Source organism: Halichoeres trimaculatus, unplaced genomic scaffold (genome assembly GCF_033239565.1).
Source record: "Halichoeres trimaculatus isolate MK-OKI-2021-1 unplaced genomic scaffold, fHalTri1.1 fHalTri1_scaffold_5, whole genome shotgun sequence".
Taxonomy (NCBI): Eukaryota; Metazoa; Chordata; class Actinopteri; order Labriformes; family Labridae; genus Halichoeres; species Halichoeres trimaculatus.
In genome coordinates this window covers 34,002,802-34,021,128 of record NW_027437183.1, presented here as the reverse complement: position 1 = coordinate 34,021,128, position 18,327 = coordinate 34,002,802, and the positions used below count along the sequence as shown (strand labels likewise).

Below are 18,327 nucleotides of genomic sequence, written 5' to 3'. Positions count from 1 at the left end.
AAATACTTAAAATCATTTAAATTGTAGGCCCTAAATTTATAATGTATGAAAGTTTAAGTTTTTGGATGGAATTATGGAAATAACTAAACTTCTACATGATATTCTAATTTTTTGAGAAGGGTCTTTATTTCAATTACAGGCCGAACTTCAATGAAAATCCAGCTTTTTCAGCTGAAAACCAACCCCCTGAAACCTTTGCAGCTCCCTTTTTGTCCTCCTTTCTCTCTCTCTCTTTCTCTCAACAGTTGTTTTGGCACCTTAATGTAAAATGAAGGACTCTTGTAAAATATAAGATAGTACACCATGGTACACCAAACTGCTTTATAAAAGAAGACGTTCATATGTATCATGTTTACAGACACAAATTTATTTTAATAAGCTTTTCACATTCTTTCAATAACACATACTTTATAACTCTGAAGACAAAGAAAGTCTACTTCATTCAAATCAGGTGAAGAGGTCTTCCTCCAAACTGTGTGTTGACATGTGAAGCTTCAGCTGAAGGGAAATTAAAGGACCACAACCAAACAGCTGAGAAGAGCCCTTCAGTGATGAACAATCGTGTGTTGTCAACCCTACTTTGTAGTTAAATCCTTTCCTGCATTCAGATCAGCTGCTGAATGCAGGAAAGGATATGCCCAGACAGATTTGCTTTACGGTTAAATCTTTTTCCAAACTCAGAGCATCAGAAAGATTTTTCTTTGGTGTGGACAAACATATGTCTAGTCAAACTTACTTTGTATTTAAACCATTTTCTACATTTGGAGCAGCTGAAGGGTTTTTCTTTGGTGTGCACTACCATATGCCTGCCTAAATCTTGTTTATAATTGAATCTTTTTCCACACTCAGAGCAGCTGAAAGGTTTTTCTTGAGTGTGGACAAACATATGTGAAGTCAGATTTCCTTTTTGGTTAAATTTTCTTCCACATTCAGAGCAGCTAAAAGGTTTTTCTTGAGTGTGGACAAACATATGTGAAGTCAGATTTCCTTTTTGGTTATATCTCTTTCCACACTCAGGGCATCTAAAAGGTTTTTCTTGAGTGTGGACAAACATATGTGTAGTCAAATGTGCTTTACGGTTAAAATTTTTTCCACACTCAGAGCAGCTGAAAGGTTTTTCTTGAGTGTGGACAAACAGATGTGCAGTCAGATTTGATTTATGGTTAAATCTTTTTCCACACTCAGAGCAGCTAAAAGGTTTTTCTTGAGTGTGGACAAACATATGTCTTGTCAGCTTTCCTTTTTGGTAAAATTTTCTTCCACATTCAGAGCAGCTGAAAGGCTTTTCTTGAGTGTGGACTAGCATATGTGAAGTTAGTTTTCTTTTAAGGTTAAATCTCTTTCCACACTCAGAGCAGCTGAAAGGTTTTTCGTTGGTGTGCACTAACATATGTGAAGTCAGATTTCCTTTAAGGTTAAATCTCTTTCCACACTCAGAGCAGCTGAAAGGTTTTTCTTTGGTGTGCACTAACATATGCCTGCCTAAATCTGCTCTATGATTGAATCTCTTTCCACACTCTGAGCAGCTAAAAGGTTTTTCTTTAGTGTGGCCAAACATGTGTCTGCCTAAATGTTTCTTTAAAGTGAAACTATTTCCACACTCAGAGCAACTGAAAGGTCTCTTTTCCGTCAGAGAAACCATATGATTGGTTTGATCAGGCTCAGGACAATTATGCACTTTAGCAGTTTCTGCTTTTTTGTTTGTGGCAGATTTTGATATTTGAAGACAGTCTCTGGTCTCCTTCCAGTCTTCTGCTTCAGTTTCAGACCCTGATCCAGTATCTGATGAGGTTTCAGTCTTAACCTCATTCTCTAAATTCTTTTCTGGATCTGAGCTCCTTGCTGGTTCTGGTCTTCCACAGTCCTTTCCACCAGCTGCTGTTTCCATGTGGTCAGTGAGTCTCTGATGATGCAGTGAAGACTCAGGTTCCTCTTCATCATTTTCACTCTTCATATGGACTGAAGGAAACAGGACCTTGGTATCAGCCTCCTCCAGTCCTTGAAGCTGCTCTCTCCTCTGACCGATCCACACTTCCTCCTGTTCCTCTTTAATGAGTGGGGACTCATTATCCTCCTGGTCTGGATAGGGTCTCCTCTCCTGCTGCTCAGGGGGAAGCTCCTCTTTCTTCACCATTAGTTGCTGAACATCTGCAGGACACAGTGAACAAATATTGATGAGATATTAGATCATCTTCCTGATGGAAAAGAAAATCTGAAAAAAAAACAACCTCAGGATCTTTATTTTCAGCTCTGCTGCTAAACTGTAATGACAATCTCATTTACTGGACCAATGATTACGGGAGCCTCCTGCTTGTCGACACACTGGGCCTCATTCACGTACGCTCAAATGATGATGACCAGCTCTCAGAAATATAAACACAGACTCTTTTAACTAAATGCATGTCAAATAATTCACTAATAAAAACTGTGAGTTGACTAAATGTATCAAATAACCATGAAACTGACGCATATTCACCCTAATTATTAGAGATAGACTGATATGGATTTTTCTGGGCCGATACGATACAGATTTTTGTAGTCAAGGAGGTCGATAACCGATATTTGAAGCTGATATTAATTTACAGTCAAAGTGCAAATATTGGTGTAAAAATTTTGAACAATACAAACTCTAACACTTACTTAATTCAAATACCTTTAAGCATGAGTTTATTAAACAGCTCCCAGGCTCAGCAGCATGTTTTATAAAGTTGAATGAAAACTTAAAAAGATAAATAGCTAAAGTTTCCTACAGTAAAACAGTAGAAACAGTTTTCCTAAATTTCAATTTAACTGCAGCAACTGTTATAACTGCACTGTTGATAGGCTCTTTTCCTAGCCATGGCTCTGCTTTTAACCCATCAGATGGTATCTAATGGAGGTCAGTTATAAAGACATTATTATATGAATTATTTAGGGATGCTGGTAAATTTATTCTTGAACTGATACAGATAACCGATAACTTTCCGCTTCTAAAGGCTGTTACCGATAACTGTTGACTGATAACACACACACACACACACACACATATATCAACTTAAGATCATGACATATATATATATATATATATATATATATATATATATATATATATATATATATATATATATATATATATATATATATATATATATATATATAGCGTAAAATACCAAATAGTAGCCGGGGTGTTTATTTGTTTCAATCACTGCGCAGACCAGCCGTTTATTTGGGACCGGGCGTTTATTTGGAACAGGTGTTTATTTCTTTCCCAGAAATTAACATTCAGCGGAAGTGGTAACGTCTTCTTCTTTGACTCTTCAAAGCCTCCTCATCTTTACGTTGTTATTGCATAATTCGTCCTGGCAGACTACCTGCGTTTGTTTATATCTGGCACGCCACGCGTGGACTGATACACTAAGCGGCGAGTGCCTTGTACCCAGCTGTGGCTCTGCAGCGAAGGTAGCGCCGTTTTACGACACGATGAGAACTAGAGCCTTATTTAGCGGTGTTTTTGTGTGAAAGTAACGCGCTGAAAATTCTCTAAATAAAGCCTGAATGCAGACTGATATCAGATTTTTTCGGTGGGAGTCCGTTTATTTGTGTTTTGGGTCAAGTAAAATATGGGCTCATCAGAGTCTGCACTCAGACGGGGCATACGGGCAGACAGCAGACGAGCAGGGAGGGGGTGTTTAGTGCGAGCTCTCTGGGCTTCTGCTGCACAAAAAACACTGCTGTAGGGTCATGTGTGTGACGAACCGATCACGTCGATCCTAATGGATCACAGATCAATCATGATCCGTTGCACCACTACTAATAAGGAGCAGTCTGATGATGTTTCTTTTACAACAATCATTTTTCAAGAGTCAACTGTCAGTTGTGAGCTCAGCGTTTGCATGTGTGTTCTGTAAATACGACCTGCTGCGCCGAGTAACTTACCATACCCCCGGCGTTTATTTGGAACCCGGTGTTAAATTGGAACCCGGCTTTTATTTGGTATTTTACGGTATATATAAAATACTATCAAAATTGCAGTAGGACTGCAGCTATCAAATCTTTTAGTATTCGAGTATTCTACTGAAAATTCCATCGATTAATCGAGTAATCGGGTAAAACACATTTTTGTTTCGTTAAAGATCAGTTATTTTTCAAATGAAATTTGTTTCAAGCAAGTGTAAAATCAAGTGACTTTAGGTGATAAATTTTAAGTTCAGTGTGATCTGACTAGATATAAGACATTTCAACTAGGAATTCAAACGTTCTTGAAAGATTTTGAGTCTTTGCAGTGTTCAGACTAAGATGATGATCCCTGCTGTGTTGGAGCACATATGGCTCCATTACTACTTGATATTTCATCCTTCATTGACCTGTGAGCTAAACTTGACACCTGCCCAGTTAGCTCTATTATGTTTTTGTTTTTCCATCTTCTTCACTCTTCAGTGCTGTGTTTTACAGATGAACTAAATCACTAAATGATGTAAACAACTCATTTCCATACCAAGTCATTTGTATGTAGCTGTCATGGACACTGAAGAAGAGAGGAATGACATCGTAGGAGGGACAGAGAGCGTGTAATATCACACCAGTGTTTCCCCTGGGTCAACAGTCTTGGGGGGAGGGGGCGACGTTGTCAGCAGCGGGGGGTGGGGGTGCGAGCACAGGAGAGTGAGTGTTGCATCTTCACAGAGAAAGTGTTGGGAGATGTTTCTTGTGGTGGTGTGGTTTTCCCAGAACTGTCTGCTGTAGGGAATGAGCTTGACTCTGTGTGTAAATGCGCGCACAAGTTTGTGTGTCTGAGAACACGTTGGAGCATAACTTCACGTGCTCTTTAGCGCACGTTGAAGTTCCACGAGGAGAAATGTGAACCTACGATGTACAAACGACATCCTGTCATAAAATTACGATTAAAAACATAAGGCTATTTAGTCCGTTCGATTAAAAACAAGGTATTAACCTGATTTATAAGAGAGGGAACTCTGAATTACTTCTGCTGTGATTTGGCGCTTTGTTTTGTTCCAACAGTTTGATCAGAGAATAAAAACACTAATGTTCATGAATCAGCATCATCATCATCAGTGCAGCGTCTGGACGGACGTTACACCTTACTTTACTTAAGTTGTTTGCAATTCTATTTGTAATGGAAACACCGGCATTTTTGTACTTTTTAGAAACTTCAGAAATAGCTTTATTTTACAGAAAAGTGTCATGAAAACACAGCTACACACAGAGAGAGGGGATAAGCTACAAACTTTACTACTTTTTAAGACGGCACATGTTCTGACACTGTATTCTTAACAATTCTTAAATCACCTCAGCCCCTGGGTCATGTCTGGCAAATTTCTTGGATTTTACAAAAGTCTATAAGTCCCAGTGGCCTTGGTTGAGGTTGGCTTTACATTACTTGCGTCTTTAGCAGCCCGGGTGTCCTCCTGTACTTTTAAAACTCTGTCGAAGCGACGGTTTCGTTTCAGGTGACTGATTAGAAAATAGAAATAGAATAGAAAATACTTTATTTATCCTCGAGGGGAAATTCAGGAGTCACCGCAGCATTTAAAAAAACAAAAGTAAGAAAGTGTATAGAAAGTGCTAAAATGTCCATAAGAAAATAGATGACGACATCCCGTCCACCACTCTCCAGCCCAGCCAGTCTCCACCTCCACAGGGTTCAGGACTGAGCCTCCCCAGCAGTCTGTTCAGTCTCTGTCTCCTGGATCCTGTCTGCTCACAGCAGGCAAAGCTCCTCCAATGTGGGGCCGGCGTCCGATGTCAGCTCCGTCAGCCACGTCCGTGAACAGCACGATGCCACTCTGCCCTCCGGCAGCCCCTCTGCCGCTGGGTTAGCACAGCTAGCTCATCCATCCCCCGGAGCTAGATCCCACGTTCCCAACAACGATGGATGGAAGGACAGGTCCACGTCGTCACCTCCCAGCTCACATCCGAGAACCAGCACGTCGCCCTCACTTCCTCCTCCTCAGCTCGAGGGAAATCATCAAGCCCTACACTAGTTAGCATTGACATGCTACAGGCTGCTAACAGCTAATTTTGCATGTAAACAATGCAGCCATGGTTACATGTAGGATCTCCAGACAAACACAAGAGAAAAGTTGTAAAAATATCGCTGAAGCCACAAAAAGTTTGGTGTCCGTGACCAACAATGAACCATACAAAGTGATGATCCACTCCAAATACAAAGATTACGAAAAAGAGACGAAAAAAACTACAAGAAACGGACAAAGACGAGAGAGCTGCTGCAACAGGCAGCTACTTGGGGAGCGCCTAGCAACGGAAAAAAAAAAAAAAAAGGTTTGAAGGTTTTAGGTTTGAAGTATTGAAGCTGCTCCCTTTTCCCCCTCATGGAATTTACCTGAAATAATTTTCTTATTTATAAACTTTGAAGAAGTCCCACGCGGTGGACTCCATGTTTTCTGTGCTGTGTGCATGTTCTGCTGCATTTAGGGTGTGATGGAAATTCACTGTTCTTACGATCCCACCCCTGACCTGTCCTGAACATATAAATAAATATTAATTGGTCAGGTAGAAACTATTGATAATCCTGTGGGTCTACATTTTAAAAATGTTCACTGACAGTGAGTCATTTATGTACTGATTGAAGTGAACAGAACTGTCAGGAAAAATATATGTGATTGTTTTAACATTCAGTTTGCAAACTGTAGCTTCATCCCTCTAAATTCTCAGCTCATTTGCCGTCCTCAGTCTGACTGCAGGTACAACTACATGTTCTACTGTGATTCATATTGTTAAATTCTGATTCATAGGCAGAGCTGCAGATGAGTATTGAAGGATCGGGTGAACAAATCTTTTATACAAATCATTTTACTGAACTGATTCTAATGATTCAGTTCACTGAAAAGAACGTTTTTTTCCATCACTCGCTGGGAGAGAATCAGGCATGAATCATACGGGCAGCTTAGCAAACCTAAATAAGTAACTACACTGGTGTTGCAAAAACCTTGTAGAAAATTACAAAACCAAAACATTGAACTAAACAATACAATTGTTCATTTTAATTTAGTTAAGTTTAATTTTTCAGTTATATGAAATAAAACACAGTTCTGTTGCTCCACCTTCACTGAACGCATGCGCTCTCCCGCGGCCAGGGGAAACACTTTCTGACAGGGATAAGTACATTGGTACGACACCTGTGCTCTAAGACATGTCTGTAATGTGTACCATTAGTAAATCCTGGTTTTGTCCTGCCAGTCATCCACCAAGCAGAGCTAACGTAACCTCACTCTTCATTTATTGATAGACTCTCAAGTTTGAACAGACCACTGCAGAATAACTGCTGCACGTGGGTTGGATGGACATTAGCACAAACAGTTTAGCTCCTGTGTTAGCCTTTAGCTCGGACTGTCTCCTGTTTATCTTTCTTCTGCTCTTCTGTCCTTTTTCTGTCCGACAGTTAGGCTCCTGTGTCCACCATCACTACAAAATTGATCACAGAAATTGTATTCAAATTGAAATAAAAAATAAAAAATAAACGAATGGGAGAATAATGGGGGCCCATGGCTTTGTCGTGTACGTCACGTAGCAGGCCTGAGCCCCTGATAAAGTCTTCAATATTTTACCAACGGTTTGTATCTTGAGTTCGTGGCCGACGAAAAGAAACGGGTGTTGTTTCTGTGTTGCATGAATTAAATCGTATTTGGTCAGATTTTACGTCTATCAACGTTAGCAACGGGCTCGATTCCCTGAAACATTATCACACACATTTTCAGGAACTAACCTGCTCTGTGCAGCTTTATCTCAGGGATTAAAATCACATCCAGTAGTTCTCTTTGGCGCTGCAGCTCCTCTTCGTATCCAGATTCTGTTCTACTTTCTGCCAGGTCTCTGATGACCGCAGTGAGCAGCCGCCGCTCGAATAAATCTTTAAGATCCTGAAATCTGGACATCTCCTCACACCCAAGACTCAAAGAAGGAGGAAGAGAAAACTAAACAGTCTTTCAGAACGATCCTCAGTGACTGTTTTCAGCTCGTCTTTTCACTCTCATTATGTTTCATGTAGAGAAGTCTGAGCTGCTGCAGCGTCCAATCAGAGAGTGATATTCCGTGTGTGTGTGTGTGTGTGTGTGTGTGTGTGTGTGTGTGTGTGTGTGTGTGTGTGTGTGTGTGCATCATTTGTTCTTAGCAAGAAGCTTGTGCTTGCTGTAATTTTCCACTGCAGTTAGACAGTTTCATTACCGCTGAGGGAGGTTTCAAAAGGGAAGTGGTTATAAGTAGTTCAACAGTTTGACCCCAACCGCCTATGCCTATCTTTGCATACTTCCTTTTTCCTGTCAAACACCCGTGTGTACACCTTATGTGTGAAATTCAATTAAAGAACTGAGCCGAGAGTTTAGCTGAGGAGGGTTTGTGAGAGAATAAAGGAAGGTCTCTTCAGCCACTCTTCTCTTGCAAGTAAAAAGGAAACTGGGAGAGTCTGTCTGTCTGTCATTTGAGTGCCTTTATTGTGTTAAATATGTCTACCAGCACCTTGTGTTGAACTTAACCCTGACAGTCTGCACAAAGCCACACTGACCCTGTATGCCATGGATCCAAGGCATCTAATCTTCCATGAGCTATAAACATGCACATCTCTCAACGTGAAGGTTAATCTTTCTTTACTTCTTTCTGATTCTGTTGAATTGAATTAAAAGCAGTTTGTGGCTGAGTCGGGGCCTGTTCTAGGTTGGATAACAAACAAAAGAGGAACTAGGACTGAACTTTGTCCAAAGGAGTTTTTACTGCTGTTTTAGGCCCATTCCTGCTAAATGACTGTATCTGTCTGTTGGAGTGGTGCTGCTTTTGCCTCCAGGTTTTCATCTATAAAGAATCAAAGGAAGGAAACTTCCTAAACTCTTAAAAGCTGAAATTTTCTTTATTCAAGACAACTTTTTACTGGATACAACGCGCCGAGGTAAGGTTTTTATCAGTGCAGTTACATAGCGCTACGGCTTCAAACGTAACATCAAGCAAATGTTGTAATAGCCGGCTAATTGTAGTGCTATCGGCAGCCCGGTGCTAAGATGTATCTGTAGACTAACATAACAACAAGTAAACACTGTCTGTTAAGTTTAGTAGCTGTCTATATTTAGCTCAGCTGACAGCCTGGTGCTCCAAGACATGTCTGTAACGTTTAACGTCAGTGAATCCTGGTTATGTCCTGCCAGTCATCTACCAAGCAGAGCTAACGTAACCTCACTCTTCATTTATTGATAGACTCTCAAGTTTGAACAGACCACTGCAGAATAACTGCTGCACGTGGGTTGGATGGACATTAGCACAAACAGTTTAGCTCCTGTGTTAGCCTTTAGCTCGGACTGTCTCCTGTTTATCTTTCTTCTGCTCTTCTGTCCTTTTTCTGTCCGACAGTTAGGCTCCTGTGTCCACCATCAATACAAAATTAATCACAGAAATCATTTTTAGTAGAGAAAAACACAGATCTCTCTTTTCACTACTAAACTTTATCAGCCGGCATGGTGTTGTCATAGAGACTCAGATGTGACGTAAATCAATCCAGTCCTGCCCAACCTGATTGGGACGCTGAGAAGTAGCATTTTGAAATTATCTGTAACCAGCAATATTGGTGCTGACAATCTCATTTATTGTGTGGATTATGATCGGGCATATATCTAGAAGGGAACCTATTTGAAGAACACGTAGGAACTCCTCACAGCCCCTTTAAAATTGAAAGGACAATTTAAGCCAAAACTATTTGATTGAAATCAACTTTTCTATTTGATTGCAATTGAAATACTGAACGTCAAATGCAGTGTAACACACATAAACTTAACCTGAAAACATAAAGTGCGTCAAGTTTGTCACCTAATTTTTAAAAAAATATTTTTTGGAGTGCCGATTCAGTTTAAATTGCAGTTCTTTAACAGTTCTGTTTTTATCAGTTTGCTTTTTTAAGTCCAGACCATAGGAAAAAGTTGAATGACGATGATGATGATGATGATGATGATGATGATGATGATGATGATGGTGATGATGATGTCTACAAACAATATGAGGAGCCATATTTTCCCTAAAAATACACATCACACATGAGTCAGTTTTTAAATGTTTGTTCGGGGAATCCGACATCACAACTATTTTTCCAGCTAAGCTTGTAAACAAATGCTAAAATGAAGGACTTCAATCTGAAAAAAAGAACATTTTTTGAATAAAACAATCAAAATTTAAAATCATTTAACAAAAGATCCAGATACCATGATACATCTTTTTTTCTCCTATTCTTACTGAAATAACATTTTTTACTGAAAATAAGACCAAAAAAAAATGATTAGATTTCAGTCTTTTTACATTGTAACCTCTTTTATTTTTTTGTGTTTTAAATTTTGTTATATAGTTTTTCAAAAGCATTTTTTGTGCCTTTTTTTTATTTATTCTTTTTAGTGCATTTCTCTGGCTTATTTTGTTTTATACTTATTGCACTTAGACCCTCACTAGATTGACCATAAGTCCTCACACTCTTCCTCCATTAGAGGTTGATTTCTGTGATTCTTACAATTCCCAACCTGACATGGTCCACAAGCAGGCATGCATGATAGTCCATGTGCCCTGCAACCACAGGCTGTGAAAGAAACTGGGCCTTTTCTGGAGTTAGAAAGGTATTCACAGATTCAGCTTTTCCCCATCAATAACTCAACCGTGGAACATTTACAAAATTGACAGTTGTTGGGAGGCGTGTGTGTTGTCTGCAAGCTAGCAATCGTTTTTTTTTCTAAAAACAAACCTTCCTCTGCACTGGGGAACTTGCACTGTCCTCAAAGTCACTAAATGGCACTGCTGTCTTTTTCATTGGGGGTTTTCATTGAAGTTTGGCCTGTAATTGAAATACAGACCCTTTTCATAAACTTAGAATATCATGTAAAAGTTTAGTTATTTCCATAATTACAAAACTTGAACTTTTCATCAAATCAATCAAAATATGGTACCTTCAAATCAATATGTCAGTCTTCAATACTTGGTTGGGAATCCCTTTGCCTCAATCACTGCCTCCATGTGCTGTGGCATTGAGGCAATCAGCCCATGGCTTTGCCTGGGAGTTATGGAAGCCCAGACTTCCTTGATGCTTGCTGTCAGCTCTTCTTTGTTTTTGGGTCTGGTGCCCCTCATTTTCCTCTTGATAATACCCCACAGATTCTTAATGGGGTTTAGGTCCGGCGAGTTGACTGACCAGTCAAGCACTGTGATGGTACGGGCATCAAACCAGGTTTTGGTGCTTCTGGTGGTATGGGCAGGGGCCAGGTCCTGCTGGAAGAAGAAATCTGCCTCTCCATACAAATTCTCAGTAGAAGGAATCATGAAGTCCTCTAAAACACTCTGGTAGACTGTTGCTGTGACCTTGGATGTAAGGAAGCAGAGTTTACCAACACCTGCACCAGACATTGCACCCCAAATCATGACTGACTGTGGATATTTCACACTGGACCTCAAGCAGCTTGGATTCTGCTTCTCACCCATCTTCCCCCAAACCCTTGGACCTTGACTTTACTTTCATGGGAAAAGAAGACCTTGGACCACTGGCCAACAGTCCATTCCTTCTTCTCCTTGGTCAAGTTGAGATGCTTCCTACGTTGGCTCAGGCTTAGAAGTGGCTTGACCCGAGGAACCCGACAGTTGGAGCCTATCTCCCGGATGCGTCTGAATGTGGTGGTTTTTGAAGCTGTGACTCCACTGAAGCCTGCGGTCATCTCTTTTGCTGGTGCATCTTCTCCTGCCTCATTTTTCACTTCCACTAGTCTTTCCATTGACTTTGACTTTTTGAATGGAATTATAGAAATAAATAAACTTTTCCATGATATTGTAACTTCTCAGAAATAGCTCTAACATCCTCTTTCATACCATGTTTCACAGACACAGTCTACTCCTTTTCATAAAACAGGCCTACAGATTATGTTATTAAGCAGATTAATTTTACTGATTATAAGCAAAAATTTAATATTTGCAACATCACATGTTTTTCCTTTACCGCCTTTTGTACGGTGGCCCTGAGAGCTCATAACGCCGCAACTTAAGAAAACACATGTATAAAGACAAAACACAAGCAAATTAAGAAAAAATCTTCATCAATTTGAAGGAAGTGGAAGTGTTTCCAGAGGACACTTAAAAGTGAAGCACATCTGTCGACACCCTTGTTGCCGTGTGAGGCTGCGCCGAGTGTTGGTGGAAACAAGGTTTGGAAGTGGAGCTGCAGCTCGTGTTTCAAACAATTGTCAAAGTTGGTTTTTGCGAGTGTTAAACATTTTTTTAATTTTGACTTGGCGGTTGGCATAAACTGGTTTGTGACTGGATCAGAATGGCAACACAAGGAGAGGAGGAGGACGACATGGAGTTAAGGAGCTGGAGTGTAGTAGGGACCCAGAGAGGAAGGTGGTCAGGGGTAAACAGGCGAGATGAGGGTTTGATCAGGAACAAGACAACCGTAAAAAGATAGTGAGAGAAGAATTTAAAATAATTCTAACATTCAAAAGGGAAGATGAACACTTACAGGTGGGTCATATAGCACTGTCAAGAGAGATAAAGAAAAAGATTGGAGAGGTGGAAACGGCCAAAGTCCTGAGGGATGGAAATTTGTTGGTGATATGTAAAACAGATGAACAGAAGAACAAAGCGTTACAGATTGAAAGTTTTTGTAATAAAATGGTGAGTGAAAGGAGAGTGTTGGGTGAGAGGAGACTGGTGAGGGGAGTGATAACAAGCATTCCTGTGGGTGAGGATTTGGAGAGACACAAGAGGAGTATTAAGCTGCGTTTCCACCAAGCAGACCGGGTTGGTTCAGTACGGTTTGGGATGGTTTGGTACAGTTAAGCCTGATCCTGTTTGCGTTTCCACAGCAAACTGTACCCTCTCGTGGTAGGCGGCGTGTAAGCTGGATGCCGGAAGCCGCAGCTTTTAAACAATAGCGTGACGCCGTAGCAGCTTACCCCGCAAAGAAGAAAAACACGACACAGTAAACAAAGAGCATAGACGGAAGACATGTAGCATATCGTCCTCTCTGTGATCGGCATGTAGCTCTCTGTTATAAAGTGCAATCAAGCTTTGTTTCAGAGAAGTCTGTGTGCTGCCAGGAGAAATGCAGCTGCTGTCGGGGTAAGTGACGATTCTTTTGACCAATCAGCAGTCTGCAGTGTGTTGCTCCACCTTCTGAGAGTGGATCGGTTCAGTCTGGCACCCATACGAAAGGGTCCCAAAAAAGTAGGTTGGCTCATCTCAGACAGTGGGAGATATAGCAGGACTGACGATAGATAAATTGGTTTTGTTTCTGGCATATGTGATCAGTTGTGCAGATCAGTTCAAACAAAAGACAGAAAAAATAAAGATAATTGTGAGAGCAGCTGGGAAGTATTTGGGTGTCAAAGATGTGTCTTGGGGGCAGGTCAACAGAAAACTAGAAGGGGATGGAAGGCAGGGAGGGTCAGGAGGTAGGACAACCTGATTATATTACAGTGGAATGCACAAAGTCTGTTAGCAAATGGTCAAGAACTGAAAGGATTCATCACAAGTCAGACACATACACCAGATGTAATATGTATTCAGGAAACTTGGCTTAGACCTACACTAGACCTTGGTGTTCATGGTTATAATAGCATTCACAGAGATAGGAAGGAGGGCAGTGGGGGAGGAGTTGCAACGTTTTTAAAGCAAGGAATTCAATATACAGTCTTTGGGAATGAGTCAGGGTTAGAATTCACAACAGCAAAAATATGGACAAACAAAAGAAGATAAAAATTGTTAACTTTTACAATCCATGTAACAGGCTAACATCACAGCTAATGGATGAAATGCAATCCACTTGGGAGGGAGTGTAGTACTGTGTGGAGATTTGAATACAGATAGCTCATCATTACGAATAATGAAAATGGATTAATGATTGAGGAATTGACAGAAAGTAAGAATATGGTGTGTTTGAATGATGGTAGATGTACAAGAATAAATATTAGAAATGGTACAGAGTCAGCAATAGACCTTACCTGTAACAAGCAGTGCTTGGACCCAAATGCAACAAACAAACTGCAGCAAAGTTGCAGGGGAGGTTTAAATCCAGGCTCGATTGCAGATGGGGTGCAGCTGGGTGCTCAGGTGCACCGAGTTGTCTGATTAGGTGGGCGTGTCCCACAGGCAGAGCAGCAGAGGAAAGGTGAGTGGAAAAATACGTCCTGACGTCCCAAAAAGAGGAAAAAACAAAGTCTGGGCTGGGTGGGTGGAGGGGGCCTGGAGGGGGGCTAGTATTCATCAGACATCTCCAAGTCAAGTTCTCCCTTTATAAACTCGGAAGAGAAGTCACTCTCTTCAAGAGGCTGCTCCTTGTCTTCATCATGATTGGATGTCTCAGGGGAAGAGGGAGAAATAGTCTGTTGAGCAGAGCCTCTTGTGGCTGGTTTGGTCATGGTCGGTTGATCAGGGTGGCAACGGTGGAAATCCTTAATAAGACGGGCATCTAGGATATGGCGAGCAGGAACCCAGGATCTCTTTTCAGGGCCATAGCCTTCCCAATCAACCAGGTACTGAAGACCTCTTCCCCTGCGGTGGCAGCGAAGAAGACGGTGAACTGAAAAGGCTCGCCACATCATTGATGAACCTGGGCGGAGGAGGTGGAGGGGCAGCAGGAACCAGTGGACTTTCGTAAACAGGCTTGACTTTCAAAACATGAAAAGTAGGATGTATTCGCATGGACCTGGGCAACTTGAGCCTCACAGCTGTCAGACTGATGACTCTCTTGATCTCAAATCTGCCTGCAAACCTGGATGACAACTTCAGAGACTTTACTCTCAAGGGTAGATCTTGGGTGGACAACCACACCTTCTGGCCTACTTGGTAGGTGGGGGCTTGAGTACGGCGGCGATTTGCTGTCCTGCAATGTTTCGGTCTCAGACCTTCATCAGGCAAACAGTCTGACTGTTTGCCTGATGAAGGTCTGAGACCGAAATGTTGCAAATAAATTACTTTCTTGCAAGTTAGACAGTGTGCGGGAGTCCTCCTTCTTGTTCAAACTGTCTAAGTCGTTGAAAGTGTGCATCGATGCAGGCTCTTTGCTGTTTAAGGGCTGAATGGTTCACTTCCCCTCCACACTACATGGTTTGGGACGGCCTTAATGTAGCGGACCCTCTGCGAGAACGCGCAAACGGAGGGTTAAGCCACGTTTCCACCAAGCAGAGTGGTTCGGTTCGACTCGGTACGGCGCGCATTTTGCAGCATTTCCACTGACTTATCCCGGGACAGATCCCCAGAAACCGAGATGAGCAGGCCTACTTTTTTGGGACCCTTTCATATGGGTGCCAGACTGAACCAATCCACCCTCAGAAGGTGGAGCTACACACTGCAGACCGTTGATTGGTCAAAAGAATCGTCACTTACCCCAACAGTGGCTGCATTTCTCCTGGTGGCACACAGACTTCTCTGAAACACAGCTTGATTGCACTTTGTAACAGAGAGCTACCCCAGTCAGCCCCCAGCAGCACTGGACCCCAGTCAGACACCAGCAGTCTATTAGAGTCAGGGCAGGGGACAGTTTTCACTGTGGAACACACAAGGTTTCTCATCGAGCTGATGAGGCATGCGAAAAGTTCAAGCAGTAAAAACCAGCTTGCTGTGATCACAGTAAGTAATCCTCCATGTATAGTGATCAAACAGCTTAGAATCATTTCTATACACATGCTTGTATTCTACTTATCATCTATTTATAGTGATCAATTTGACCTGTAAGGATGTGTTCACTGTAAAGAGGATTCCAATTATTCATATGGACCTGTTACTCAGTTTTTATAACAGTAACACATTTACTTTTAACGAAAAAGACACTTGGACACTTGTCTTGGACACTTGACAGATGGATCTCCCTCAGCCAAAACAATAAAAAAGTATTTATGAATAGGTTGCGTTTCAACATTTGATGTGGTGTGACAGAGACTATAGAAAATACACACATCCATAATGTTTAGAGACGTTTCCATCTGGAAGGCAGCTGATCCAATCAACTTAATGATAAACTCATTATTTGAGCTGGACATTGTTATAGTTTTCATGATTTTCCTTTTACAGGGAGCACCTGGAGTCTGATGGCAATGAGCTACCCTGGAACCTGCAGGAGCTTAACACCAGGATCAAGAGGGGAAAGGGGGCAAAAAAATGTTGTGGGAGGACATTGATGGGAGGCTGAATTTTTTAAAATTTGGCCTGGTTTTTCGGACCAGCCAAAGTGGCTTGCAAATGGCAGGCTTTTGTCGATGGCTACAACGGTTTCAAGGACAATAACAATAGCACAGGGAGGGGGGTGATTCGGTTCAAGCATTACAATCAAATGGATTCACTGTTATGAGGGCAGCATAACATTGAATTTCCAGTTGTGAGAGACAGTGAGGGGGACCTAAATGTCCCTAGGCCGGAGGTGCTGGGTGCAGATGGTGGGCAGGGACTGCCACCAAGCGCAGGAGAGAATGCAGGGACCAGCAGTGCAGGGGATACACCAACACCAAACACACGTGGACTGAGGGGGACGAGGGGACCAGAACACTCACTTGTAGATGTTATCCGGGGGTCAGAACAAGCTAGCCAGAGGCGACACAATGAATTACTTGAGGAAATGAGAGCCCAGCGGATCTCTTTTGAGAATTTAATGAGAGAGTATCTCAGCAAGCAATAGACACTTGGTCATTGCTCACCTTGTCCTGTCTGTTCTGTTCAAAGTGGCAGCTGATTGCTTAGAATTACAATATAGTTTGAAGTTCCAGCTAATTTACACACCCTTTTCTGTTGCATGTGTGATTTCAAATTGACATTTAATAAAATGCTGTTAAATGTGCAGTTACTGTCTATTTTTGTGTTTAATAAATGCACAATGCCCTATAATAATGCCTGTATATCCGTGTGCCTTAATAACCCAGAGCATCATCCAACATTTTTTCTTGTACAGTGATTACTTCTGAATCCATTGCTGCTGACCCTAACCCTGGACACTACTGCAACACTATATACACTGTATGCAATGGGTAAAATATGAGAATTGTTTAATACATCATGTTAAAGAGAAGATCAGAATAGTAAATACAAGAAATAGACTTGCATTTTACCCTGCCAAGACATCACATATTAGAGGAGAACCAGCTCACTGACTTTATGGTTAGAGTGCACCTTGAGACTGAAAGGTTGTCAGTTTGATCCTCAGCTGTGCCATGGTATTAAATATCTTCCTGCTTGGGAGGTACTTGCACATGGGGATGCCTTGCACATCAAGAAACGGGATATAGGCTTTTGCCCTGTAGGCTACATTGGCCCGAGAACATGTTCTCAAAGGGGTGACTTACCTGCCAAACGCTTGTTCCACCACAACACGTCATTTGCAGATCCACGTGTCTCTCTGTTGGTCCTGAATGGTAAGGGCACCACCGCCCACTTTGGCGTGAGAATAAATGGGTATTCCCAACTGATGTAGGCACTGTCACCAAGTAGCATGTACCTTCAGATAAGAGGAGGGACAGGGTGGGAAATTTAGATTTTCAGAGCAGCAAGGTAAAGGACAGGTAGAGATGTAGTGAGACATTCAAATAAAGTAGGCACCTGGATGTATTGTGAGTGGTTCTGTGCATGACTGCAACTTTGACAGAAAGGTGGGCAAATGGTACAGGTACTATCAAAATAACAAGAGGAATGTGTTTTAAATATATATAAAACTAGCATTCTGGAAAGGGTACATTTCTGCAAAGTAGCTACTTTTCATTTGTTCCTCGAGACTAAAGTCTGATGTGTTCATACTCTAACTTCAGTAACTTGTTGAGGGGTCTGTCTGTGTTGTTCCTGCTTCAGGCATCTTAAGGTCAAGAACAGAGGAGGCTTCTTATTCCACTGTCCTGATAAGTATATATATATATATATATAAAACAGGTCTTCATTCAAATGGAAAAACAACTTCAGTTGTTTTCTTTCTCTAGGAATGAAATAAAAGTCTTTTTTATATATATTGTCTTGTTGCAATGAAAATAAAGTTCTATTGTATTCTATTGCATTCTATTCTATTGTATTGTATTCTATTGTATTCTAAAACCTATAAATAATCTAATAATGAGGCATTTTAGTGGTAATATGATCTGTGTGTTTCTAAAGAGCACACAAAATAAACAGCAAGCAGGTTTTCTTCACGTGTTAAACAGACAAGAGCTCTGTTACTTTTTCTATTTGATTAAGAGGAAGGAAGTCGTTTTGGCTCCATTTGGTCCACACCAAAGAAAAGGAAGCCTGTGTTTGAGTGACACATGGCTTCCAACCGACTCCTTCCTTTTGGTTCAGTCATTACCATAGACTGGATAAAACAGGTCATTACACACCATAGACATGAAAGGGAAA

At 41.3% G+C, this 18,327-nt stretch overlaps 1 protein-coding gene across 1 annotated transcript; it reads right to left on the bottom strand.

Annotated features, from left to right (window-relative positions):
- Positions 1-446: 446 nt before the first annotated feature.
- Positions 447-8,024, bottom strand: LOC141790583 (uncharacterized). The gene is made up of 2 exons (XM_074670569.1): positions 7,724-8,024; positions 447-2,148 (listed from the first exon to the last, which is right to left on the bottom strand). Exons 1-2 carry the CDS (start codon positions 7,890-7,892, stop codon positions 686-688), a joined length of 1,632 nt encoding a protein of 543 aa, XP_074526670.1. The 5' UTR covers positions 7,893-8,024; the 3' UTR covers positions 447-685.
- Between the last annotated feature and the right edge of the window lie 10,303 nt (positions 8,025-18,327).